The sequence below is a fragment of the Nannospalax galili genome, unplaced genomic scaffold, assembly GCF_000622305.1.
Source record: "Nannospalax galili isolate Female #2095 unplaced genomic scaffold, S.galili_v1.0 scaffold1819, whole genome shotgun sequence".
NCBI classification, from domain to species: Eukaryota; Metazoa; Chordata; class Mammalia; order Rodentia; family Spalacidae; genus Nannospalax; species Nannospalax galili.
Genome location: NW_008342924.1, coordinates 105,654 through 114,685, shown reverse-complemented (window position 1 = coordinate 114,685; position 9,032 = coordinate 105,654). Strand labels below are relative to the sequence as shown.

Genomic DNA, 9,032 nt, shown 5'->3' with positions numbered 1-9,032 from the left:
TTGAGTTTAGATCTGCTTCTTTTTGTAAACTTTATGTGCTTTTGTGGTTTACTTGTTGGGCATGAAAAGCTGGTTGGTCTAGGCTTCAGGTTCTCTCCTTTAATTTTATATTGGAGTGGCCTAATTGCTTTTGTCTTTAGGAGTTCCCACAGAGGTCCAAATGAGATGATGCTCAGATGATATCAGGCTTTCTCCCAAGGTATGGGTCCCTCCAGGAAAGATTCTGCCCTCAAGAATTTGGCGGCTAGGCTGGCCTGGGAGAAGGGCCCAGGATAGATGCTGGTCTCAGGAAGCTGGGGGCTGTGCTACCCAGGGAAGTAAAGGGAGGTGAGGGCAGTACCAGGCCTAGAGGTTTCCTGGGGGCCGCAGGGAGGAACTGGGTTAATCCTGATGCAAAGGATCAGGAAGCAGTGGCGGCTTTGGGCTGAGAGGTTAGCCCTGGTGTCTGGGTTGCCAAGACAAGAAATGGGCCTGTACCCAGCCTAGGAGGAGAGACTCCGCGAGGGGGCACTGGGAGGGTGAAAGAGGCTGGAGGAGTCAAGGCGTGCTGGGCGCTCTGGACTTACACTGGGAAGGTGTTGGTACCAGGACACTGGAGGCTGTGCAGCCCAGGAAGCAAAGGGATATGAGGGCAGGACCTGGTCCAGAGGGCTCCCAGGGAAGGTGCTGGTACCAGGACACTGTAGACTGTGCTGCAGCCCAGGAAGCAAAGGGATATGAGGGCCGGACCTGGTCCAGAGGGCTCCTGGGGACCAGGAAAGGTGCTGGTAGCAGGCTGCCCAGAGTTTGTGCAGCCCAGGGAATAAAGGGAGGTGAGCCCTGTCTCATGTTTAAGTGCATGTAACCATACACTTTATTGTATAGTTCCTGTCTGCCCTCAAGAATTTGGCGGCTAGGCTGGCCTGGGAGAAGGGCCCAGGATAGATGCTGGTCTCAGGAAGCTGGGGGCTGTGCTACCCAGGGAAGTAAAGGGAGGTGAGGGCAGTACCAGGCCTAGAGGTTTCCTGGGGGCCGCAGGGAGGAACTGGGTTAATCCTGATGCAAAGGATCAGGAAGCAGTGGCGGCTTTGGGCTGAGAGGTTAGCCCTGGTGTCTGGGTTGCCAAGACAAGAAATGGGCCTGTACCCAGCCTAGGAGGAGAGACTCCGCGAGGGGGCACTGGGAGGGTGAAAGAGGCTGGAGGAGTCAAGGCGTGCTGGGCGCTCTGGACTTACACTGGGAAGGTGTTGGTACCAGGACACTGGAGGCTGTGCAGCCCAGGAAGCAAAGGGATATGAGGGCAGGACCTGGTCCAGAGGGCTCCCAGGGAAGGTGCTGGTACCAGGACACTGTAGACTGTGCTGCAGCCCAGGAAGCAAAGGGATATGAGGGCCGGACCTGGTCCAGAGGGCTCCTGGGGACCAGGAAAGGTGCTGGTAGCAGGCTGCCCAGAGTTTGTGCAGCCCAGGGAATAAAGGGAGGTGAGCCCTGTCTCATGTTTAAGTGCATGTAACCATACACTTTATTGTATAGTTCCTGAATGCTGGTCTTTACTTGGGACATAGTGTTTAATATAAGTACAGTAGGGTGTATTTAAGGTTATACATACACTTCTTTGTTCAGTGAGCAGTAGATACAAGGCCAACCAGTTATCTATCACTGCTTAGGCCAGGCTGTCCAGTGATGTCTCAGAGATGGGGTGTTTGCAGTGATTTTAGTGAGATTTGCAACTGCTTCAGTAAGTGAGGTCAAGGTGACTTGGTGGTAAACAGACCAGACCAGGGTGCAAAATCTAATAACATTTATCCAGTATCTCCCACTACAAGAAGCTCTGCACCATTTAGTCGAGAGGTGATTAGAGAGGTCATATTATAGACAGTGATATTAGAAAGGGCCGTTTGGACCAGGCCACATTATTTGGTGTGCCATGTGTTATCTAGGTAAGGAGACGATCTAGCTCATCTGGCCCAGGGTCCTATCACAGGGTCTCCACAATACCATAAAAAGTTCTTCATGATGATGATCAGGGATAAGTATTGAAATAACCCTGTCCTACCCAGAGGAATGGAGTCCTAGTATGGCATTCATGGCCCAAAAGAATTGATAAATAAAATGTTTTTCAGCTAGAGGCAGAGGTGCTATGATACCATTGTTGGGGTCAGTCTCTCCATTGTGGGGAGGTGTCCTTAATCTGTGGATTAGGTAAATTTGTGAAAAAGCAGAGAGATGAGTCATTCCTGGTGCAGCCTGGTTCAGTGGAGTTCAAAGTGGTAGTATTAAGCTTCAGGACAGGCCTGTTGAAGGTTAAGGACTTACAAGTTATATACTCTTTCACAGGAACAAATCCAGCACCCAGAAAACTTATAGACCAACTTCTTAATGCCTACTGTGTCATGAAGAAGATAGGGGTGACATTGAATACCTAGTGAATCTTTCCTGACCAATGGAGGGTTCCTGTCCAGGGGGTTACTAGAACTTCTTTTTGGCTCCTTTAAGGCAACCCAATTGAAGGATGAGGGATCCCCTTGAAAGGGATAGTCATTCAATTGAGTTCAGTGGAGGAAGGGGTTTTGATAGCAAACCCGTTAATTTGTTAAGTCCACCTCCAGCCTATGGCATTAGAGCACTTAAGTGATTGTTTTCCATTCTAAGTTTAGAAGCAGAAGTAGTAAAGAAATGGAGAAATGGCTCAAGACTACAACCTGGAGAATATTACCCAGAGAAGGGTGACTGTTCCTAGAAAATATAGTAGCAATTGATTAGACAGAGTCCTATCAGAGGGAATAATGGTATAGAGTTCGACTGATAGGGTTATAGTGAAGAGGAAAAGACCAGTAGATAATATATAGGTGTAAAGGAATCCTACTCATCTGTGTGTTACATGCTTAGTGAAGAGAAGAGGCCTGCAGGAGTAGGAGCCTGTCTGCAGAAACAGTATTCGAGTACTCTTGCAGTGGAGGCCTTGAAGTAAGTCACTTGACGATCCTGGTGTGATAAATCCAAAAATTCGCACAGACTACCTTGACAATCATAGGGGTAGATAAAATGAGAGAATAAAGGTCCTCTCCACTGGGGCTTAGGAAGAGTGTCTCTGATCATTTTGATAAGAACTAGGTCCCTGGAGAAAGAATGTGGGAAGCCCCATATCTTTTCCTTCTGGGGCCCCCTGCTTCATTTCCTAAAGGAACTTGGTTTAGGTAGGTCATATGTGATAGCAGCTGAGTGGTTTCAGGATTATGCAGCAGGTCTTCCTGGAAGACTGGGGGTACCAAGCATAGTGGGTGCTAAATTGTATTCCTAAGGCCCTATATACTTCTGGAGCAACTTCTGCCTTGGAGGCTGGTCTGTTGCCACGTTGTGTATGCCTAGTCTTTCCAGACCTAGGAATTATTTCATTTAGGAGAGACTTTATTACCTCTATGCTTTTTCTGTTTCACAAGGAATGGCTTCAACTCACCTTGTGAAAGTGGCTACCCATTTTAGTAAGAGGTGGGTCTTCAAACCCCTTTGCAAGTGTGTAGAGTCCCCCTGCCAGCCTTCTCCTGGGCGTTTTCCTTGATTCTCTTTTGCCAGGGGGAGGTAAATAATTGCTGCGTGGGTTGGTCTTTTGCCAAATTTTACATCCCTGAACTATTCGGGTGATAGCATCTGGTATTCCCTCTCCCATAAACATTCTCTAAGTTAAGTGAATGTTTTCCTTCTTAGAAATGTAGTTGACAGAGTTTTTAGACTTTCCTGTTGTAATGATCCAAGAAACCACAAACAGCTGTCAAGGGAAGCCTGCCATCCTCAATTGTCTAGGGTGCAACCATTTTGGGGGCCCTCCCCCATTTCAGGGGTGGTATAGTGTGACACCTCTCAGGGGTAGAGGGAGTCTTCTCATAGGACAGGAAATATTCCCTCAGTTCTGAGTGCAGCTGCCTTGGCAGTGGTATCTCCTAGGTGTTTATTTGCAGTTATTTGAGTTCTCTCCTTTTTGATGTCCCCCAGCAGTGCATGACTCCCACCTCTTGCAGGAACTGAACTGTCTCAAATAGGTTTAGAATCTTTTAATGTTTTATGAGGGGGATCCCAAAGGTTGTTAATAATCTCCTTTCTTTCCACATAGCTCATTAGCATGCAATACCAGATAAACATAATTGGAGTTAGTATAAATATTTATCTCCCTCTGCTACCTCAAGGATCAAAGCCCAAAGGATCAAAGGATCTCAGCTCTGCTAATTGGGCACTAGTATTGACCAGGAGGGGTTTAACTTGAGAAATCTTGAATTCTTTTACAGCAGTATAATATCTTACCTTACCGACTTTATCCTGAATTGAATAAGTGCCCATCAGTGAATAGTTGGAGGTCTGGATTTTCCAGCAGTTGGTCTTTAGGATCAGGTCAGACAGAGTTCTGTTACATCAGCATATCCCACCTTATAGATTTTGTCCTGAACGAATGAGCTCCTATCAGCGAACAATTAGAGGTCTGTATTTTCTGACAGTTGGTCTTTAAGATCAGGTCTGGCAGCATAGGATTTTAACAAAACCTCCTGGCATGAATGCTTAAAACTTTCCCCATAAGGAAGACAGGTAGTGGGGGTTGAGAGAGGGTCAGACTTTAAGGGTCTCCTCTGACCCTCCCATTTGAAAGAGCTTGATATTTTATCATCCTATCATCAGACAACCATAAATGTCCCTTGAATTGATTCCCCCAATGTTATATGAAGGGCATATACAATGAGGGTATTCCCAGAGTCAGTTTGCATGCTTTGGGGACAGAGTCCCCGGCTGCTGTGTCTCTCAAGCATGGCCCTCCTTTAGCCACTGAGTCCAGTTCTTCATTTAGGTATACCACTGACTGGGATGTTGACCCAGGGTGGCTCCCTTTCTTTCAGTTACATAAGGAAGAAATCAGGGTTGGGTGGGTAATCCCAAAGCAGTGGCCCAGTAAGTGCCTTCTTGAGTTCCTTCAAAGAGCAATAGGCTTAGCTTCCCATACCCTGTGGGGATAGGGGACATTTATGAGCCTCCTTGAGGAGTTCATAAAAGGGCTGCCCAGTTCTACAAATCCAGGGATCCAGATCCTTCAGAAGCCAGTATATTAGTCACTTTTCTGTTGCGTGATGGAAACACTGACCCAAGCAATTTATAGAAGGAAGAGTTTATTTGAGCTTATGGTTCCAGGGGAATTACAGTCCGTCATGGCAGGGAGGCGTGATGGCTGGAGGTGGCTGGTGAGAAGCTAAGCTCTCACATCATCACACAGGTACAGGAAGCAAGAGAGCAACTGGAGATCCTGCAAGGCTTAAGAACTCTCTAAGCCCACCCCCAGTGACATGTTTCCTCCAGGATAGCCACACCTAAAACCTCCCAAAACAGTGCCATCATCTGGGGGTAAAATGTCCAAATACTTGGAGCCTATGGGGGACATTTTCATTCAAACCATCACAGCCAGTAACCCCAAGGAAGTCCTTCTGTTGCTTGATAGTCTGAGGAGAGGGCAAGCCAACATAGGCTGAATATGTTCAGAACTCAAGCTGCCTTTTCCTCCCTCCAGTATCATTCTCCTAGTATGTAACCTGGGACTGGTATAGTTGGGCATTCTTTTAAGAGGCCTTCTATCCCCTCATGGCCAGAAAATGGAACAGGAACTTAGTTCTCCCAGGAAATTTCCCCCTCAGATGCTGCACAGAGTAACAAAACATTCACATATTGGAGTAAAGTTGTCTGGGACCTTGACCATGAGGTCCTGGACCAGAGTCAACCCAAATAAATAGGGACTGACTCTAAACCCTTAGGGCAGAACAGCACAGATAACCTGTACATACTTTTGAGTTGGATCCTTGAAGCAAACAAAGGCTGACTAGTAGGGTGGAGGGGAATATAATAAAAAGCTTCTTTCAAATATAGCACTGAATAGTGGGTTGTTCTAGAGAATATTTTGGTGGGGGGGGTGTAGGGATTAAACCCTGCAGGGTAGAAAGTGATCACCATCAAGATACCTTTGATGTTGGCCATTCCTGCAGACAGTTGATTTGCCATCTAATCTTTTGTAGAAAGGCCTCAAGGACTTTACAAACACAGCATTAGGGTGTGTGGGTTCCCACCAAGGAGAACCCTGAAACCCTCCCTGACAACATGAGGCGTATCCAGTTGGGAAAATAAATTACCATAATCCCTGGGACTTTTGGGATAAAAATTCCCCCTATGAGTGCAGTGACTATCTGCTAGAAGGATGTTAGCCACCAAGGTAACAGCGTCCTCCCTCTTATCAGTAGTCCCTCAGGCATAGTGACCAAGAAACTGACTGACTGAGAAAGTGGTGCCCAAGATGGAAAAGAAGCATCAGGAAGAGAGATCTGTGTTGAGGGATGTGACACTCAAAGTAGGAGTGCGGAAGGAAAGTCTGGAGGGTCTGAACATGGGGTGCGAAGATGGGAGAGTGAAGACGCGGCATTCCTCATAGACCTCTCCCAGGTGTGTGTATACAAACTAGCCCAACTACCACAGGGACAGCGGGGTTGGCCGGCATGGTAGGTAGTTTGGCCTCCCTTTCCTCGGGTTCTTTCTGAGAGAAATGATTGGCCTTCTGATGTCTTTTATTCCAGGAGTGTCGGTATAAGACCCTGCCCAGTTCTCTGCTGAACAAGTTCGTGGGCAAAATCTCTATTTGGCCATATGTGATCAAGGCATGCCATTGTCCAGGAACTCAGTCTCCTGTTCTCCTTAGTCTCCACCAGAGATGGGGCTGAGTGGGGGTTCTAGCTATGCTAACTTGGTCAGAGTCTCCCCTGATGCTGAAGGGGCCCGTGGAGGGCTGGATGATCAGGACACTTGAGTCCTTTGTGATTTTCAGTCAGGTGTAGACAGAGTAGGAGTCTCCTCAAATTCCAAATCCCCCAAGAGATGCAATGAGGATTTGGGTGGTCATCTACGGTTAGCTGAGTTCTTTTGTGAGACAGAGAATTGACATTCTGGAGAAGATAGGAGACAGAAATGCAAATAAAGGGAAAGAAGCAGCTTTACTGATGCAATCACACAGCTTCCTTTAGGGAAGGGAGGGGTCCCAGAGCTGGGAAATCCGATAAACGGGCTTTGGGTTAGGATCATACAGGGCCAGTGCATCCCCGTTTCCCTTCCTCCTTATTGGTCCTGTTTGGGTGTCCACTCCTGGTGGACTCTTCTTTCCCATCATTCTCTACAGCAGTGTCCCCTGGGAACAGGAAGCTGCCGTCTTATAGAACCTGCTCCCACTTTCCCTATATTCCTTCTCGCTACCCCTCAGCATGAAATTAGGATTGATTCACAACCTTATGAGATTTGAATTGTTCCTGTAATTTTCCCTTGGTGTGTGTGTGAGGTCTTACCAATGGGAAGGAATCAGAATATGATTTTTTTTAAAGAGGAGAGAATATATCACAATACTTAATGGAACAGTTGTCTTAATTCTCCACAAGCTATCTAATGAAATAGTTAAAGACACTTAGTGCTTTTAAGAAAATATCTTATTCTCATTCCCAGTGGAAATTAATCTGAGTATAAAATATTCACTTGTTTCTCATTTTCATTTTAGATTCATGGACCTTGTGGGGATGTAACTGTGGGCTGTTTTATGGCAGCTAATCACCTAATAGATTAAAATGATTTTAGTGCATTACTCAAGGAATTGATTAGATGCCAGAATTTCCTACAAGGGCTATTCAAATTATCTGTTCCCTAATTTACATTAAAATAGAACTTTATAAATAAATCTTAGTAGCTTGTGCTTTCTTGAAATCTATCAAGTAACCCAATGAAGGAGCCCATTTTCCCCCTCTGTCTGATATGATAGATGTTAACACTGCTGAAATATCATTAAAGACTACCATTTCACCCCTTATTGTTGAAACAGGGAGCTTTCAACTATTACAATCTCTCAACTTGTTCATTTGGATAAAAGTTAATATAAACTGTTCATATAAATATTAATGAAATAAAAGTTATTTCAGTGTGGTAACGTCATCTTCTAATAGAACCCTAAAATCTCATGAGGTCTTGCATGTTCTGTATGTTTTGGCCACAGCCCTACCACTTATGTTTTGGATGAAGATGAACCTCGATTCCTTGAAGAAGTTGATTACAGTGCAGAAAGTAATGATGAGTTAGATATTGAATCAGCTGAAAACGCAGGTGATTATGAACTTGCTCAAGAAGAAGCACTGTCTGACTCTGAAGCATCAAGAACACACCCTTGACCCTTCAGCCATCTCTTGTTAATTGCCAAGAAGAAATGAATTATCTTGGTTTTTATTACACAGAAAACTTGAGACTTTTAGACAACTGACTCCAAAAAAGACAAAAAGTAACTTGGGCCTGTTTGGTTTCAAGACAATAAATATATTATTAATTCATGATATAATTGGCATTTGTTTTATTTTAGATATTCAGTGTACTTTATATAGCATTGAATTATCAAATGATGGATTTACTTCAAAGAAAACTGCGTATCATTGCATGAATTTTTATCTCCTATGGCACTTGCATCAAATGGATGATTTTGAAGTGTGTCAGAATATAAAATCTAAATTCTAGAGTTGTTGAAAACTAATATATATGTACATGGATATCTTTGGATGTGTTTGTGTTAGAGGTGGGTAGTTATTGAAGAGAAGACTGTTCTTCAGAATCATGTGAACTGTTGGATTGTGGCTAAAGTAATCCAGAATTTGCCTTGAAACCATCCCATTTATCAAGTTAAATAAAAACTATATTAAATATTGCATTTATTTTGTCATCCTTTTAACCAGCTCAGATTTTAGTATATAGAACTTAGTAAGACTATTATAAAAATCCAGTATCTGAACACATTGATAAAGAGGGGTTTTCTTCTAAATAGCCTTGTTTACTAGTCTTAAGGTTTTGATGGTGTAGGTACCTATACCTATCATAACAGATATATTTGACAGCTCTGTTCTTTAAAGTCATGTCTCATGGATACATTTAATGTTTCTCACCACAGTGTGCTAAGAAACTTTTAAAAAAATGCTGTGAGAACACAGTGTGATATTAAATACACTGACATAGTGAGC

General features: G+C 44.5%; 1 protein-coding gene across 4 annotated transcripts in view; it reads left to right on the top strand.

Annotated features, from left to right (window-relative positions):
• Positions 1 to 8,434, top strand: part of Agtpbp1 (ATP/GTP binding protein 1) — a 260,016-nt gene extending 251,582 nt beyond the window's left edge. For 3 of the 4 annotated variants that reach the window (XM_017799595.1, XM_029566327.1, XM_029566328.1), the window contains one exon: positions 8,027 to 8,359. In XM_017799595.1, the coding sequence (XP_017655084.1) occupies positions 8,027 to 8,198 (172 nt within the window). In that variant the 3' untranslated portion in view covers positions 8,199 to 8,359. Of the gene's footprint in view, positions 1 to 8,026 lie in introns of all 4 variants that reach the window. The other variant, XM_017799596.1, reaches the window with a different exon arrangement.
• Positions 8,435 to 9,032: the final 598 nt, after the last annotated feature.